At 39.2% G+C, this 19198-nt stretch overlaps 1 protein-coding gene across 4 annotated transcripts in view; it reads left to right on the forward strand.

Moving 5' to 3' along the window:
* CFAP58 (cilia and flagella associated protein 58) overlaps positions 1-16691 on the forward strand; it is a 118421-nt gene extending 101730 nt beyond the window's left edge. For 3 of the 4 annotated variants that reach the window (XM_063781170.1, XM_016919292.3, XM_016919294.3), the window contains 3 exons: positions 9561-9680; positions 11934-12067; positions 16270-16691. In XM_063781170.1, coding sequence (XP_063637240.1) covers positions 9561-9680; positions 11934-12067; positions 16270-16378 — 363 coding nt within the window. In that variant the 3' untranslated portion in view covers positions 16379-16691. Of the gene's footprint in view, positions 1-8879; positions 9159-9560; positions 9681-11933; positions 12068-16269 lie in introns of those variants that run through there. The other variant, XM_054660522.2, reaches the window with a different exon arrangement.
* The last annotated feature ends 2507 nt before the right edge of the window (positions 16692-19198 follow it).

The following is a 19198-nucleotide window of genomic DNA, read 5'->3' on the forward strand; positions in this document are numbered from 1 at the left end:
AGAAATATTTTAAAAATACTTGGTCAGAGTATTTAAATAAAATACAAAAAACATTAACCATAAAAAAATATGTATAAATCTTGCTACATTAAAATTAAGAGTATCTGCTCCCCAAGAGAAATCATAAAAGCACAAACTTTATATGTCTTTCTATATCCAGAATATATAAATAATTACAAATCAGTAAAAAAAAAAAATACTATATGTGAACAGGCATTTCTCAGAGGAGGAAACACAAATGGATAAACTTGGGGAGAAAATAACTCAACCTTATTTTATAAGGAGGGAAATGGAACATTTGATGGGACATATGATAACATTGAGATGCCATTTTACTGTTTCTAGAAGGACAAAAGTTAACATGTCTGTATTAGTTATCTATTGCTCCATTACAAATGACCATGAATTTCACAGCTTAAAACAACACACATTATCTCATAACTTCAGTGGGTTGGGAGTCTGGGCATGGCTTAACTGGGTCCTTTGCTTAGGAATGCCTGACAACACTCAGCAATGGCAAGTATGCAAATCAATGGGAATTTTTATAAAGCACTTTGGAAAATAATTTTCTATTACCTTATAAAGTTGAATGTTCATATAGCTTTAAGATGCAGCACTTCCACTCATAGGTCTATATCCTAGAAAGACTTGGACTTGTGAACTTGGGAACATGCACAAGAATGTTCATAAAAACAAAACCTGGGAAATAACCCAAATACCCACTGACAGATGAATGCAGAGATTGGGAATTCTTACCCAGTGGAATATCAAATCAACTACATGAACAGAAACACACAATAACCATAAGATTTATGGTTCAATAAATCTTAGAACCATATTATTGAGGAAAACAAGCAAGCCAAAGAAAACTAGATACACTCAGATATATTTTCATAAAGCTCAAAGCAAAACTAAGTAACAGATATGTGATAAAACTATATGGAAAAATCAAGGCAATTATGATAATGGGTTTCAGAATGGTGCTTACCTTGGATGATGGTTGTAAGCACAGGGGTGGGTTGGGGAAGGGAGTACGCAGTAGCTTCCTGGTAATGAGAATATTCTATTTCATAAGTTGGGTGATGGGTTTACCCTGAGCATTTATTATCATGCTTTATAGCTATATATGCTATGTATTTTCTTTTGTATGATTTTTACATAATAAAAATTTAAGAAAATGTGCACTATAGTAGTCAGATATATGAAATCAAATTATACTATAATATAATGTTGTCAGTTATGTCAAAAAACCCCAGTCATTTTAATTGGGGTTTACTGGTTATTTGTTCTAATAAGTAGCACATTATTACAATTAAAATGTAAAATTTGTTAATTATAAGACAAAAAACTTATGAGTATTAGATCAGTTTTTCAAGGAAAAAATCTCACTGAAACTTTTATTTTATTGTTTATTTTGAAAATTGGACACCATTTTATTCCATTTCATTTTGGGAGGCTGAAGTAGGAGGATTGCTTGAGCCCAGGAGGTCAGGGCTGCAATGAGTTGTGATTGTGCGACTGCAATCCAGCCTGGATAACAGAGTGAGACTCTGTCTTAACAACAACAACTACAACAACAACATATTTTCAAAGAAAAATAGCAAAAGCCAATTGGAAACCTACTTATTCTTCAACTCCAATTTTCTTTAAATTTGGAAGTGACTTACTGATTTACTATTTTTTTTTTGAGACGGAGTCTCGCTCTGTCGCCCAGGCTGGAGTGCAGTCGCGCGATCTCGGCTCACTGCAAGCTCCGCCTTCCGGGTTCACGCCATTCTCCTGCTTCAGCCTCCTGAGTAGCTGGGACTACAGGCGCCCGCCACCAGGCCCGGCTAATTTTTTGTATCTTTTTTAGTAGAGACGGGGTTTCACCGTGTTAGCCAGGATGGCCTCGATCTCCTGACCTCGTGATCCACCCGCCTGGGCCTCCCAAAGTGCTGGGATTACAGGCGTGAGCCACCGCGCCCGGCCACTGATTTACTATTTTAAACAACTCCTCTTCTTCCCCTTTAAACATTTACCGTCTACTCATGCTAACGTCTCCGGAGGTGACTGCTCTAGCATACATCTATAGGTCCTTGTTTAGCTCCTTTTATCAAAAAATACCAAACACAATTCTATTTTGCATCTGAAGGGCTCTATTCACCAAGAATAGGAAAAAAAAAATTCTTTGGAATAGCCAATTAAGTTGAATTTTAAAAAACCACATGAATGTGATTTGGTTGGGTCAGGAATCCATTCCTGTGTTCCCGGTAATCTGATACCCATCCTTGAATCCTTGTAATTCATCCTCCCTATCCTTGCCAAGTTATGATTTGAATCCAATGATCTAGCTTCAAGGATTGAGCCCTCTCCAGTCCAAACATTTATAACCAGCAAAACCAAAGGAAAGGAGGCAAAATGTAATCAGAAAATGTTTCTAGGGAATGAGGAGTTATGTCTGTTATCCGCTTAACAGATGTACATCAATAACTATCAAATTCCCTCAAACAAATTTCTCCACGGTATTCAGATAAATTTAAGAAATGTAATCATCATAGAGACAATGGATACTATTTAAAATGGATTAACTTCAAGTGGCTTTATCTATTCAATTTGTCCTTTGATAGTGAAGACCTTTTCAGATCCACAAATACAAATATTACTGCTACTTCTTCTCCCACCAAGATGCATCTGAAATATTTCCCTTTCCGTGGCCCACCAAATTGATATCATCTCCACTTTTGAACTTACCTACACATGCATAGTACTCCTAGCACCTCTTTGGGAACCTGGCATGACTGTTTTGTTTTATAATGACTTAGTTATTTGTTTTTCCATAACTGGATACTAAACTCTAGACCTTACTGATTATTTTTTGGTGGGGAGTGGACAGAGTCTCATTCTGTCACCCAGGCTGGAGTGCAGTGGAGCAATCTTGGCTCACTGCAGCCTCTGTCTCCCAGGTTCAAGTGATTCTCCTGCCTCAGCCTCCCAAGTAGCTGGGATTACAGGCGCCTGCCACCATGCCCAGCTAATTTTTGTATTTTTTGTAGAGACGAGATTTTGCCATGTTGGCCAGGCTGGTCTCAAACTCCTGATCTCAAGTGATTTGCCTGCATCGGCCTCCCAAAGTGCTGGGATTACAGGCGTGAGCCACCGTACCCAGCCGACCTTACTGATCTTTGTGTGAACCTAGAACAGTCACACACATAGAGTTATTGCTAAATAAATACTTAGTTGACTTGAATTTCTCTGGACGTGTTTCATTACTGGCTTTAAGAAAAGTCAACACTATCATGATTTTTAATATGTGCAAATTCTTCACATGGATTAAATTGCTAGGAAAGCAAGCAAACAGCCTTGGTAACAATGTTCAGGCTAGCCTAGAGAATTACATACTTTGTAGCAGATTTTACATACATATATTTGCATTTTGGAAATAAAGTCCCTTGCAAAAAGATCTCTCAAGAAAGCTTGTGTTGCTTACATCAGAAAGCACCAGAAGCATTTTTCCTATTGTTACAAAAATGGTGAAGGTTAGTGCGTGCAAATTTCTCATATGCCTCATAAAACACTTACTCATCTACATCTAAAGCCAAGAACCACTGTGTAACCGACTAGTTCCCTGCTCGTAAGGAACTCGGCTGTGTAATTCTGTTTCATCACCAAATGCCAGCATTTCCTGTCCTCTTCAGGGGGCTTTACTACTTCATGACATCATAAACAAGATGGGCCCAGAGTTCAGTTTAGCTGACATCTTCGTTATAAAGCCAATAAACAAGAAAGCCCCAGGGTATTAGGCATTATTTTTTCTTTTCTGAAGCTAGATAGAAATGTAATATGTTTACAGAGTTTCTAATTTATTTTTCTGTTAATGAAAACAGGCATTTCCAGATAAATTAGGCTGTGTTCTAGAGTTGCTTTTATATACAGAGGGAAGTAATTTTGCTTAGAATTTTAAATGTAGCTTTTGTCTTTTGTTAAGAATTACGGATGGTAGTGGGGGGATGGAAAAAGGACTGAAACCAAGCACAGAGGCAAAAATGTATTGCCTTTTTTTTCAATTCTGGAAAAGAGTTATGTGTGCAATTAGGATTTCTGTGTTTAAGGAGGCTGTTTAAAAAGTCAACACATTATTTAGTTGAGGAATGTAGTTTAAGAATTATGCTTACGGCTGGGTGCAGTGGCTCATGCCTGTAATCCCAGCACTTTGGGAGGCTGAGGAGGGCAGATCACGAGGTCAGGAGTTCGAGACCAGCCTGACCGAAATGGTGAAACCCCATCTCTACTGAAAATACAAAAATTAGCTGGGCATGGTGGCATGCATCTGTAATCCCAGCTACTCAGGAGGCTGAGGCAGGATAATCTCTTGAACCCGTGAGGTGGAGGTTGCAGTGAGCCGAGATGGTGCCATTGCACTCCAGGTTAGGTGAGAGAGTGAGACTCCATTTCAAAAAAAAAAAAAAAAAGTTATGCTTACATTTTTATATTTATGTGTATCAGTATGTACATGCACATACAAGTAGTCTTTTCAGAGCCAATTAATTTGAATACATTTGCAAGTCTTATGAATTAAAAAAAAGTTTGAAACTACTTGAACTATCAGAAAACCTCTACAAATATTGAAGAGAACAAGGCAAAGTTGTACCTCAAGTGATTTTCTGAGTTATACACAACATACATAATAAAAAAATATTGCTCAAAGTGATGGAACTCATAGGACCAGCTCAATAAAGTGAATTATGCAAGCTCTGCTAACTGGAAGATGTTATTGAATGGTTTAATTCAAGTAAAAGTTCTCAACACAAATATATCTGTACCTGTATTGATGTATGTTGGTAAAATATGATGGGCATAGTTTGCTGACCTGACCGTGTAATTGCAGTCAATGAAATTATTAAGCTTCCTCAATAGAATGAGGAGAGCACAACAGTAGGTGCGAGTTATATAGAGAGAGATTCACCATGGTTCTGGCCTTAAAGGCTCAAAATTCAGTTGGAGAGAAATAATGGGTTTATAAAGATAAAATATTGTTGGTAGTAACATGATATCTGTTGACATTTTGAGAAAGAGATTTTCTGTATATTCTGTGAAGTAGCTTCTCTCAGAAGCAGTGGTTATTGAATAAAAAAAAATCAACATTATCTTGAACCCATTGGGTAAGGCTGGAGTGAAGGCAAGATGGTATCTCTTTCCTTGGAGTTCTTGGCACTCAAGCATCTGAGTGGGTAGCTTTTGCCCTGGTAGGTGTAGATAAGCATGTGTCTTTGGTCTGGAGGAAAGCTGCCTGTTTCGCTTGAGTCAGCTTGTTCACAGAGTGAGGTGATTGTTCCCAACTCTCACCCAAGCAAATTGATGACTCCAGGGTGAGCAGAATCAATGCACTGGCATTTGCCAAATACAGATTCAGATGAAAATGGAATAAACTAGTTCCTCTCAGTCAGTTATTGCTTCGTGTAGGCGAGCTGAGGAAGAAGGGGTGCTGAGGTGCATGTTGAATGTGAACTACCTTCTGTTTTCAGCTGAAGATATAAACAGACAGTGATTATAAAACTGTAGCTTGGTGGGGAAAGGAGTTCTGTGAGAAACTCAATTTCTCCCTCTGAATTGTACCTGGAGTAGCACTGACTCTTATTTGCATAGGCTGTTCAGAATATGTCTGGAATTTCCATTGTGAGGTTACAGACTGCCACCATGTAATAACAGCATTATTGGAAGCTAATACTGTAATTAATTTCTTACTACCATACTTAGCTGATATTGACAATGAGATGTGCGATTACCCAGCATAACTTGGCAGATTCTTCACAGCAAAAGAATTCATAATCACATCTGATAGCCTGTCCAACGGAGAGAACAGGATGTCTAGGAAGAGGCTATCATTTCAAGGATGGACATAGTATGGTTAGTGCTCTCAAGACATGCTTAGCCAAAGAGAAAGCTAGTATTTTGGTATTAGTAGTTGAGCTTGATTCCAGTACAGCTGTTCATAAAATAGTGAGGCATGCTACAAAGCGATATTGCTGTGCATCACCAGAAAACTCTGAATAAAAGAAATGCCAAACTGAAGATGCAATCTTTTGTTGGTGGGGAAATAATATCCTCTTTATGATATTCTTATGATGTTTCATTGACATATGGTGCTTCTAACCAAGTGACAAATTAATTGACTAAAGAGAAATGGATGTGGCTTAGTAAAGAAGGACAGGATATGTATTATAAGGCAGCTGGTTCTGCCACTGCTGGCTTATGGAGACAATATACATTGGACAGCTAAGGAGTCTCTGTTGCATAAGATAGATTCTCTTTATAATAGAATTGCACGCTTTGTCTCTAAATGGGGTTATTATACACACCATTGCACAATGTTTGAAGAGCTTGGTTGGCCCTTGTAGAGGATTACGAGAGAAATAAATTGGAAGACAATGTACTGAAGACCTTCAATCCATCAAACATTTCATATTTATCTAAATTACTAGCACATTCTCCAAAAATATGAATCTGTATGATACACAAGGCTAGAATGTTAATGCTGAGCAGACTTTGCTTTATCAGACAGGTTTTCCACTGTAAGCATTGACCAAAATTCATGCACAGTGAAGCCGGGCAATACACATTCCAACAACTGCCCCCATTCCATTTGCCTCTGCTCTTCATGTATTCCACTATCTTAGTCCCTGAAGTTTCATTTGTTATTTCTTCTACCCACCATGAACACACAGGGCTCACTTGCCCTGGGTTATTTAATTCTCAGAACTTTTTGACTTTGACTACCCAGACAGTTTTAGTGGTAATTCAGTTTCTTCACTTTTCTCCATACTTGTGGGCCCTCACAGTTCAGTTGCTCGGCTATTCTTTATAATAAATCCATTTCAATTAAGGTTACAGCCTAGAAAGAAATACTAGGCTGGATGTGGTGGCTCAGGCCTGTAATCACAGCACTTTGGGAGGCTGAGGTGAGTGGATAAAATGAGCCCAGGAGTTGGAGACCAGCCTGGGCAACATAGCGAGACCCCGCCTCTACAGAAAGTACAAAAATTAGCCAAGCATGGTGGTGCATGCCTATAGTCCCAGCTACTTGGGAGGCTGAGGTGAGAAGATAGCTTGAGTCCAGGAGGTTGAGGCTGCAGTGAGCTATGATTGTGCCACTGTACTCCAGCCTGGGTGACAGAGTGAGACCCGGTCTCAAAAAACAAAAACAAAAGAACAAAAAGGAAAGAAACAAAATATTGGAAGTGATGAAGAAGACAGGATAAATGACAACATCATTCACTCTGTGTCAGAACACTGTGCTTTCTATTAGAGGACATGGCAGGGCTTATTCAGATGGTGTAGATGGGGAGATGGAGGAGGTGAGTCATGCTCTTACCATCATTACTCTCTAATGTGGCTTTGAACCTGATTCCACTTTCTGGCTTGATTCTTCTATCCATGATATCATGTAGATGGAATTTTATAGCTCAATTTTGCCCAAATATTTTCAGGGTGATACCATGTCTTTGAGCCCCAGGGGAAGTTTTGCACAGGAAAGGTGATTCTTGGGGTATATCATCACTAGGTTTTTGACTTGCCAACGGACTGTGGAGGCACCATTAATTCCTGCTGATGCTGAGATCCTCACCTATGTGGTGAGGTGACAATATTTTGTTTCTTTCAAACTTTCTTCTCTGTGTCTTTCTCCTCTCAACCTACCAAGAGTAATTGAAGAGAATTACACCTGTGAAACATTTCAAGATGCTTGGAGTAAGATGGTCTTTTCAGTTTAAGACATTATTATATTCCAAACCAGATTGCTTTCTCTCTGTCATTGTGAGGTTCTTTCCTTTGCAAGTCTATCTGTACTCTGGTATAAAGAAAGGTGAGCTGAAAGAAATGGACAAAACTGTTTCATGGACTTCTCCACATATTTATTACCCTCTCCAAATTGAATCTTGAAGCCTTGTCAGAAGTGTTATTTTCCCAACAGAGCAGGTGTTAAGTGTCTCTAGAAAATAAACTCACCTCCTGATATCTTTCTCATTGCTTGCTACATCCATTTACTGTGAAGATGATATTGTAAGGTGTGACAGGAGGTGTTGTACAGCAAGGGAAGATCATCACTTTGTAATTTGATTTGTTCAAGTTCTCTTCTTTGGCACGGGCTTTTGGATTTCCTTGTCATTTCTGGAATTATTTCTTAAATGGTGAGTATTTTTTTCATGTGTGTTTTTCCCAGAGCTTATTCCATCCAAATACTTTTTAAGTTGCATACACTCTTCTATAAGTAGAGCTATGTTTTTGTAATGGAGTTTCAATAATTTGGCCAGGGAAAAGGAAAAACCAAAACAAATGGTAACAATGACTAGTTAATGATTTTTCTTTCACCTGATTTTTTATGAGTTTTATATTTTCTGCTAAAAGCAGATTATTTGATAACAATACTAAGAATACTTAGCTGTAGGTAAAAATTAATATCCATTTGACTGAATGTTTCATTTAATGGCAGGGCTTGTACTTACCACAATTATCTTAAGGAAATAAATGTGTACAGAGACTGATGAGTAGACACACTAGACTTTATCAATGTTTATTCAAATTATTGCAGTTTAGTGATTTGGAAATCTAGAATTGAGATGCTTTAGAAATAAATCTTTGCTTATATGTAATTTCTTTAGTTCAAGGGTCGGAAAACACTTTACAAGCAATTAAACTCTAGGATTCAAATGGGGATTTCATATTGTTTATTGTTTAAATAAAGTTACAGAATTATCATTTGCTTAGGGTTTCTAGAAAATCCTTTCTTTTAGGTCTACAAATATGCATACCCAAGTTTCCTTGGATATTTACCTCTTCCCTCAAGACATTTTCAGATTTCTTTTCTTCCCATGCCATCATATTTCTTTTCTTATTTTTTTCAGATGGGGCCTGGAGTGCAGTGGTGCACAGCTCATTGCTCCCTCGATCTCCTGGGCTCAAATGATCTTCTCACCTCAGCCTCCTAAGTAGCTGGGACTACAGGCATGCACCAAAATGTCTGGCTAATTTTTGTATTTTTCTTTTTTTCCTCTCTCTCTCTCTCTCTCTCTCTTTTTTTTCTTAAATAGAACCGGGGTCTCACTATGTTGCCCATGTTCATCTTGAACTCCTGGCCTCAAGCGACCCTCCTGCCTCGGCCTCCCAATGTGCTGGAATCACAGGCACGAGCTACTGCACCAGGCTATTATATTTCTTGAAAAACTCTCTTTTTTACTTCTTCCTGCAACCAACTCCTCCAACCAGAGTCAGTCACTCCCTCCTTTTCTTGGCAAGATCTTGTATCCTGCCCTTGTCTCCCAGTCCTTGTGATCTTATGTTCAGGTAGAGAGGAACTTTCTCTTACTCATTGTCTTATTACTTGTATCCAAATGTTGGGCACATTCCCAGCCCTTCATAAGGATTGTTTCAATGCATGACTGAATGAATCTGTGAGTGAATGTGATCACTGTGGAGCTGTGAAGTAGCTTGAGCCACTCCCAAATTGTGCTGGCCATGCAGTGAAAGGCATTTTCCCTGTTTTGACGGGGCTGTTTATCTCTGCTCCTGGTTCTGCTCTCCACTAGGAAAAGGAGAAACTCTACATGGAACTAAAGCACGTCTTGGCCCGCCAGCCTGGACCTGAGGCTGCGGAACAGCTGAAGCTGTACCGACGCACGCTGCATGACAAGAAGCAGCAGCTGAAAGTAAGTGGTAGCCCCTGTTCCTTCCTGGTTCCAGGGCAGCCACACTCTGGGGAGCACACCTGGACAAGTCCACTGACTCCACACAATGAGCCAGTCTCTCAATGCCACGATCCTCTGAGGTCAGCTCCCTTAGAGCTCTAGTCTAGGATGAGCCAGCAGACCTCAGAGCCATCCTTCTCTTCCTGGACTATTAGACAGCACCATTCTCCATTTCCAGAAAGAGGCAGGTAAGCAAGGGAGGAAAAGATGATGACAACAAAATGGAGATGTGCGGACAGGGTTTGGATGAATGATCTTGAGATGATTTATTAGAGTACTTGAAGGGCAGGGAGGAGCAAAGGAAATATTTTAACACCATTGACCAACTGAAGCAGACCGCCGTGCCACGGTGGGTCCCTGGTATTCCATCCCATCTGAAATAAACATACACAGAAGAAGTCCAGCCACTGCCCAGCCCTGAGGGCCTTGCTTCCTGACCAGCTGTCAAATATGTAACCATGAAAGGAAAATAAAATCAGGCAAGATTTTTTGATAGTGTGATTCCCTTCTAAGTCATATAAGACCCTCAGTTGCAGAGATATGGAGTGTTTTACTTTTATACGTGCCTTTTAAAAGTTTTCTCAAAAGTTGTGCATGTTCACACTATATTTTGAGCTTCACCTTCTAAGCAAGTACTTAGATATTCTTGGCATATCGGGGAAGTTTTACACACACAGCCACAGGATGAAGCATGTGCCAGTTGAATTCTGGCACTTCCTGCCCAATGAGGGTAATAATCGTTGACTTTCTGCCTGGGGTAAAATATATGCCACCCTACTAGTATAGCCCTAACCCCTTCAAAAATAGACACTGTAAAACTGCATCCTTTTATTTTAAAAGGGAAAATGAAACAAGTCTAATTAGAGCATTAATTTTCAATTTGTCACTCTGAGTGTTCATTTCACGTGAGTATCTTGAGACATAATTTGAGTTTTGCATAGGACATAATCTTTTGATTATTTTGTTCCTTTAAACAATTGAATATTGTGAAAAAACACATTATTTTCTTGTTTTCTCAGAGGTAGATATAGATTAGAAAAGCACAGAGCTGTCTTATTCACACAGAGCTCCGGGTTGCCTTCAAAGTCTCACAGGAGCCTTTTGTGAATTTAACCCTTTATCTCAGGAAATCCAGATTTTTTGCTCAAATGAAATGTGACCCCTCATGAAGAGGTTTAGAGGTGGGTGGTACTGAGCATGTCTGCCAGTTTGTCCTTGATACTTACCTACTCTTATAGGAAATTCCACATTCATTGTTTAGAAGGAGGGTCTTTGTTTCTAAGAGTTTAACTATTGAGACAGGTTTTTTTTTTTTTCCCAGCATGAAAATTAAGTTCTTTAGCCCATGATAACCTAATCAAGATCATTTTCACAGCAGTGAAGAAGAAAGAGCTCAGAAGCAGATGAACACTAAGAAGGCTAAGATCTCCCTTTTATGCAAATATTTAAAACAGCAAGCAAGAGGAAAAATAAATCCAACCTATTGCATGCCTGTTAGAACAATACCCTTCCTTTTCTCTTTTTGGTTTTGGTGGGCAGCACACCCCAGCTTTGGCATGCGCTATGTCCTATGCAGATGAGTGAATTCCCACTCTTCTTGTCCAGCCCAAGACCAGCAGCAGCTACCGAACACAGCAATGGAAGGAAGCAGATAGTCAGGCTTTGAAGAGTCCCGAAGAACACAGTAAAGAGGGGATAGGCATTCAGCAGCATCACAACCCTGGAAAACACATAAATTGAATGCTTAGTTAGCAGTGATGGCAGGATGACTTCAGAATAATTTTTTTCATAATCCTCAGATGAATCACACGCTCGGGTGATGTTTTTCTTGAATACTTTCTTTTTTTTTTTTAAGGCTTTAAAAGCAATTTTAGACTGTGTGTCTGGGAGTTTTTCTGTCTCTATTCATGATATTCCTTGAAGCACATTAGACCATTCATCTGTGAGCCTGTTCGAATGTTGTCCAATAGTTCTCGTTTTAAGTAGGGGAATGATATTTTATTTAAAGTTGCAACCTGATGATGCATCTTCAGCCCTCAGCCAGGTTTCTACTCAGATGTGGACCCTGAGCTGGTGGAAGCATGCAGATTAATTGTGAACCTTGGGCATTGTTTTGCACCTCTAGCTCCACTGCGGTAAATGGTAGCAGATTAAAAGATTTCTCAGAAAAGGATATTGTATCTTTTGTTAATGCTGCTTTATTTGCCATGTTAGGTTTTGTCTTCAGAATTGAATATGTATGAAGTACAGAGCAAAGAATATAAATATGAGGTAGAGAAACTTACCAATGAGCTCCAGAATTTAAAGAAGAAATACCTCGCTCAGAAACGTAAAGAACAACTTCAAAAGTAAGAATTAGTCAAACGTCCTAATTTTGTTGTGCCTATTATCTGCACATAAGAAAATATTTGGTGAACAGTCACAGAGTTGCAAGTTTCACTGGGGTAAACTAAATCACAGGGTAAACAAATGACATGCTACAGGTCACTAACTAAGTTTGTATCAGAGCAAGATCAGTGTCTCATCTGATACTGAGTCCCCTCCTTGGGATTCTAACAGGGATCCATTAATATCTGCTCATTGGTGGATCTACCATGGAGCAGAGGAAATGTAATATGACTTTTCTCCCCACACTAGTCTATGGTTTGGAGATAATAATGTCATAACTATGTTTGCAAATGAGGTTCAAAATCAGCCTTGTACAGCATATTCACATTTAAAACCACATGTGCTTTTGCTAAGGGACCAGGGCTTAGTAAAGCTGTTCTTTCTAATGATGCCCCTGTACCACTATAACTACCAGCAGTTCACCTATGTTTTATTTATTTATTTATTTATTTATTTTTGATTTTTTTTATAGCAACAGGGTCTTGGTATGTTGCCCAGGCTGGTCTTGAACTCCTGGCCTCAAACAGTCCTCCTGCCTCAGCCTCCCAAAATGTTGAGATTACAGGGTGAGCCATGGTGTCCTGCCTGCCTAGGTTTTTAGATAGTTATTATCTCTGAACCATCTTCTATGTCTAGTGACTGACTTCAGCATCTGCTGTGGAGGGTTGATGTGACCTATTCTTCTAGGAGATGATAATGAAGAGGTGAGGTTAACATTTTGGGTTTCAGGATGCTCCCATGTTGAAAAACAAAAGTTCTCTTCACATTGTTAGTATTATGTGCCTGATCCCAGGGTGAAAATCGGGGCCCAAATGAATCAGGTTTGAAACGAACTAGTTTTGAAACTTGGTTTGGCTGCGTGACATTGCCAAAATCATCCAGTTAATCTTGTAGTGACTCACGTTATGGGCTGAAATTCATGCTTGGTACTTATCCACATGGACATTTCAGGGACATGGTGAAATATGGCTTGAGTGCATTTGCCTATGATTTGTTAGTAGCAAAGTTATATAAGGTAACTGGATGCAAATTCATTTGCCAGTAAAAGTCTGCCCTTCTTGTAAATCAGAATACTCCCCCGTTCCACATTTAGATGCCAGTTCCATGGTAGAGTAAAATACTGCTATAATTTAGATAAGTCCATCTTAATGTGTAGGTCTACCAGCTATCTGTCTGGTTTGGAATCACTAGTGAGATTTATTAAACATACAGGTTCCCAGGCCATATTTCCAGATACTTGGATTCAGCAGGCTCTGGAAACCTGCAATTTAATAAGCTTCTCAGGTGATTTTCATGCACAGTGAAGCTTCAGAACCACTAATATTAACAATGTAAATTAAATGAATGCTGGAGTGGAAACACTGTATTTTTCTTTTAGGATATCAAGGTTGTGCTCATAAAATGTCAACATGGTTAATTTCCACATGAAGCAGGTGTCTAACTCAATGGTCTTCAAGCTCTTTGATTGTGCACCCTTATCAGTAAAACTCTTTTTTTGAGACAGAGTCTTACTGTGTCACCCAGGCTGGAGTGCAGTGGCACCATCTTGGCTCACTCTGTCTCCGGGGTTCAAGCCATTCTCATGTCTCAGCCTCCCAAATAGCTGGGATGACAAGCATGCACCAACATGCCCAGCTAATTTTTTTTTTTTTTTTTTTTGTATTTTTAGTAGAGACAGTGTTTTGTCATGTTGGCCAGGCTGGTCTCGAATTCCTGGCCCCAAGTGATCTGCTGGCCTTGGCCTCCCAAAGTGCTGGGATTACAGGCATGAGCCACTGTGCCCTGCCAGTAAAACATTTTTGAACTTGCAGATCCCCTCATGCATATGCATATATCTTTTAAATAATTTTAAAATTTCAGAATAGTTTTAGATTTACCTGCAATGTATTTTAATTTATAAATTATATGCAGATACCATTGCCAGTTTGTAACTCTTAGGCATAATTTTTAAATTTTAAAGATAAAAGTATTAATAGATTTATTAATAGATACATAAAATAGTAAGAAATAATAAATTAATAGAATAGAAATGAAAGAAAATAATCAATTAATAAAATTAATAGAATAATATCTTCTTTCTACCCACAATGGATCATCTCATTCATTTTTTAAAGTTCGTACACTCCATTTGGAGACTGATGGTCTAGTTTACACTGTTATAAACAGCTAGCTTGGCTGTTTATTATCTTTCTAGAGCTGATTAATTTTCTTGCCTTGACCCTGGGGTTTGGCCTAGTCTTCTTTGACATTACTGACTGCTAATCTTGCTCCCTCTCCTGCCCCAAAGTTTGATGGACACAGAGAGCATGAGCTGTCCAGATATTGGCTCAGCCCTTCTTGATGGGTCCATCCACTAGCACTGTGCTGCTCAGCAGTGTGCCACTTGTGGCCAATGAGATTTAAACAAATTACTGTGAAATCAGTTCCTCAGTCTCACTAGTCACATTTCAAGTGCTTTAACAGCCACATGTGGCTAGTGGCTGGGTATAACAGAAAGTTCAATTGGGCAGTCCTAGAAAGTTCTAGAAAGCTCTAGAATCTTTGCCTTTACCTGTCCTCTTCTTGTCCTTACACGCTTATTACTAGTAGCCACTCTGACCTAGTTAGGGTTCCATTGGTGGTTCCATCTATGTGGGGATCCATAAACTGGTAGACAGAGATTAGTTCATAGGAGAATAGCAAAAAAGATGCTGAAGAAAAAAATATGAAGAGGCAAGAACAAAAGTGCTGAGATGGTATAGACTGGAAAGAAGAAGGCTGAGGGAGTCATTATAATGGTCTATAAATACATTAAAAAGATAATATAAAGGAGACAGTATTCCCATTAGTCAGCTTAGACCAAGCCAGAAGCATTAAGCGTAAGCTCCTTCAGGAAAAGAAAATTCAGGTTATTTAAGGTGAGAGAGGGCAGGGGGAGGGGGAGTGCTGCCGCCTCTAACACCAGTCAAGAGCCAGACGAGTTGCCAAAGTACAGGAAAGAATTTGTTTTGCTGGATCCACTCAAGGCTAAAGCTTTTGTCCTATTTATGGAGAATGGTTTTTCACAATAATGAAATCAATTCTGCTGAGAGACAGATGGGTTGGTTACCAATCCTCTACAGGTTCTCTCCCAATGGAATAATTTAGAATAATCTCTGTGGATGTTCTCTCCACATATGCCCTTAACAAAATAGCAACTCTTATCATTTTGTACCTTTTACCTTCTTTTGTTTTTCTTAAACACCCCTCTGCTCACACTGTGATCCCAAACTGTACCTGCCACTTCCCCTGTCTACCCTACTCCACATCCCCAGGCTGATCTACAGTCTGCAGTACCAGATTCTTTTCCAAAAGACAGTTTGTTCCCCTAGGGTGAGTCATTCATAATTGTCCAATCTAATTGGTTTTGGTCTTAGCAGTTTGCTTAATTTTTATTGTTTAACAGGGTTTCCAAAGGTGTTTTCTTTAAGACCCCAACTGTATGATAACTTGTGTAGATCTAGGTTACTTCTGCAGGAAACATGAATATGAGTGTGTGTGTGTGTGTGTGTGTGTGTGTATTTAAAGGACATCTATATAGAAGTTACATTGTTGATTTTAGGGCAGAATTCCCTCATCCATTGCCAAAAATACTATTTATCTTCCCCAGCTTTTCTTGTATCTTCAACTATTTCTAGTAATAATGGTTGCTTGTCTAGGGTTACAGGAAAATTTGTGTTTTATAAATGTCCAAGTTTGATGAAGATACCTTCTGTGTAGTAAATATTTATAAGTTTCTACCAGAACTTTGCAATATAAAAGTTGATAAATGATGAATTAGTCATTATAATTGAGCCAAGAAAAAGATTCTTCTGACTGATCTTTGGAGCTAAACAAATGTTTTATGAAACAGGAAGATGCTTCCAAGTCAGAAGTCACCAAATACATAGTGCTTGGGTTATAATGAGGTCTTCTGTTCATATTTAAATAAACATTAGGAGAGCATATTTTGCATTTAATTGTCTTGCCCTAATTTTATGTTTTTTTCAGTGAACACCTAATTAGATTTAAACAACTACCTTGTCTAAAACTAGAAGCTGTAATCAAAGTAGTTTTCAGTGGCTAACACACCCTAGGATTATCAAATGTCAAACTTAGACAAAAAGGATGTTAAGGAAGCTAACTTTCACCTCCTCTCTTACAGAAACAAGGACACAGCACCCATGGATAACACCTTCTTAATGGTCAAACCAAATGGCCCTGGTTTTACTGGGGGCGGATTTCCTCTCAGGTCAACCAAAATGACGTTCTAACCTGAAGCTGCTGGCTGTTTCCAGTTGAACAACTCATGAAATCTGCTCTGGGACATTTTGGGGGAATCTCAAAGTCCTTGGATCATAGAACTGAGTGCTGAGAATCCAGGATGGAAAGAAATGCAGAACTATCATAGTCACATACATATAAGAGGGATGGTGTTTTGTCTGGTCCACGTTGATATTAACAGATCATAATTCTCTCTGTTCAGTTAGGCTGACCTATTGCATGAAGTAAATCTTTTGTTGCTACCCCATTGATTGAAATGTACTAGACCTTAATTTCTTTATTACAGACATTGGTGTACTTGAAGGTTTTGTATTTAAAAGTATTTTTGAAATGCAATGTGTCCCCTCTCACCTTATTAACAATAATCTATTTTAATTATTCCTCATTAACAAGTCATTGCATGAGATGAGAAAGAAGGACAAACTCTTAAGAATTTAAAAAGTGTTTTGAGAATGATTTCTATATGGAATTTCTTTTCAGGCCTGGAATGGGAAAATCTATTCCAAAGAGACACACTAATAAATACTTCATTATAAAAAATAAAAAAGAATCTTTGTAGAGATTTTGATACTTGTTTTGGTAGAGTATGTAATTAAAGTTTAAAGCTACTGTGAGAAATGTTTAACAAGAGCATTTTATTCACAGGAACCGAGACCATGAAATGAGAGACTTGGGCTGGTCTCCTATCCTTTCTAGGCCTCTGTCCTCCTCCTAGACTTGAGAACACAGTTATTTAGCATAGGCATCTGTTTGGTTCCCAGGCTGCCAGCATTTTGAGCCATTGAATCCATTGTGATTTTTTGTTGTTGAAGCCACAGTTATTGGGGCATCCATTCAGAGTTTTCTCATTAAGAGGTTTCATTCAGTTATATTGTGTGAGGACACTCTGACCATCTCTCTCACAATAACTTGACCTCTGTATTTTTAAAAAATTTTTGAGGAGTAGCTCAGGGATGACAATCACAGTGTTAATGGATCATAACATTCCCTTTGTGCCAAGGGACCAAGATTTCCCTTGTGCAGAGCAGGAGTGTTAATGACCTGAGATGTTTGTTTAGACCACACACGGAGGTGGGACTTCAGAGGGACCTTCTGGATGTCCTGCGTCACCTTCAGTTCACTACATGCCAGTCTCCACTCTTAAATGAGGTTCTCCAGAAGCAAAACAAAGACATTGGTGTCAATGAAAGTGATTTATTATGAAGTGATCCGAGGAAAACCAGTAAGAGGATGGTGAAGTAAGACAGGGAAGGGAAGGAGGCTGAGAAGGGTGCAATATTATGTCCAGTTCCATGATAGGAGACTTTGGCTCCATCTTGGAGGAGAGCTCTGGAGACAATGTAATCACATCTCAGAGTTGTCTCCAGGAGGAGTGAGGGGCTGGGATATATCTCCTATGCTGTCTGTCATTGGCCAAAGACTGCTCTGGAGGGACCCCTCTGGTTCTCTGCTTGTAGGCAAAGCAGGCTTTGGCAGCTTGGTGGCAGCCCTCAGACAGAGACCACAGGTGCTGACTCTTGGAGGTGAAAGTGGTTAAGGGCTCAGGGGGAAATGAGTTGGGCAGCGTCATCCTCTGCTTCTCCCAAATGGGCCCAGTGAGAGAACACTTACAGATGGAAAGCAACCTCCAGTGTAGCTGATAATGTTTTGAAGAGGGTGATCATCAGCTCTTTGGGCACCATACAGGGATATAGAGGATGGGACTGTACCCTAGAGAATTTACCAAGAGCATTTTAAACCTAAAAAAATCACAATGGGGCCATTTCTGTTTTTGAAAATCACTGATGATATCTTCCCTCAGAGCCAACCATACTTTGGTTAGACAAAAGACTTTTGCAGGTAAGGTAAAGCAGTTATGACACATATATAACCCTGGAGATTTTCCCATCTATCCTGAGATATTTCGAAGCATAGTCATAGCCCACTTTATTCTGAGTCCTTGGGTGGCTTCATAAGAGGTTCACTTCTATAGGGGAACGGAGTCTGATCTTTGATCTATCCCAGTATGGCAAAGACTCTGGAGACAGATTCTGGGTTCAAATCCTGGCTCATCATAACAACAGGTTGTTTTGAGGATTGAATGAGTTAGTGCATGTAAGCTTAGGACAATGTCAGGCACATAGTATTGTTCAGTAAACATGTGCCATTATTACTATTACGTAAGAGATAACAAATATTTTAGAATTAGAGAAGAAAAGTTGTTACATAATACTTGTTAACTGTAAAGGTGACTCTAATCCTCATTTAAAGGGTGAATGACACTAAAATGAAGCTGGATTTAGTAATGTGATATAAACAGAATATCTTGTAGAAATGCCACATTGCATGCCTCATGAAAACTTCTGTATTTTTTTTTTTATAGTTGCCATCTGGGAACAAGTTGATCCTCCATCTTCAAAGTCAGAGCTTTCAGCCTTCCTCTGTTCACAGGAGGGAAAGACCCTGGTGGTTTCTGGCTGCCGTCTCCTTCCTGTGTCTCTCCATGTAACAGAGCAGGGTGATCAGCAGCTGCTGATGACAGACGTCCCATGAGCCGAGGGGGAAGAGGGCCTTGGGAGCTGACATAGCAGCTCCATCAGACTCAGTATGCTTGTGTTCAGATGGAGGAGTGAATTAGGCTAGAAAAGGTGAAAGATACTGTACTGCCTCTCATTTACTGCACGTCCTGACAGCCCAGGGTATTATAAGCAATAACTATTTAGGCGCAGGTGTTACTACAGTAGCCGCAGCACAAAAATGAGCTGTTAAAAAACACTGAGATTTGCAAATCATTAAAGATAACTGTGAACTCACAGTGGGCTGAGGTGCTT

The sequence above is a fragment of the Pan troglodytes genome, chromosome 8, assembly GCF_028858775.2.
Source record: "Pan troglodytes isolate AG18354 chromosome 8, NHGRI_mPanTro3-v2.0_pri, whole genome shotgun sequence".
NCBI classification, from domain to species: Eukaryota; Metazoa; Chordata; class Mammalia; order Primates; family Hominidae; genus Pan; species Pan troglodytes.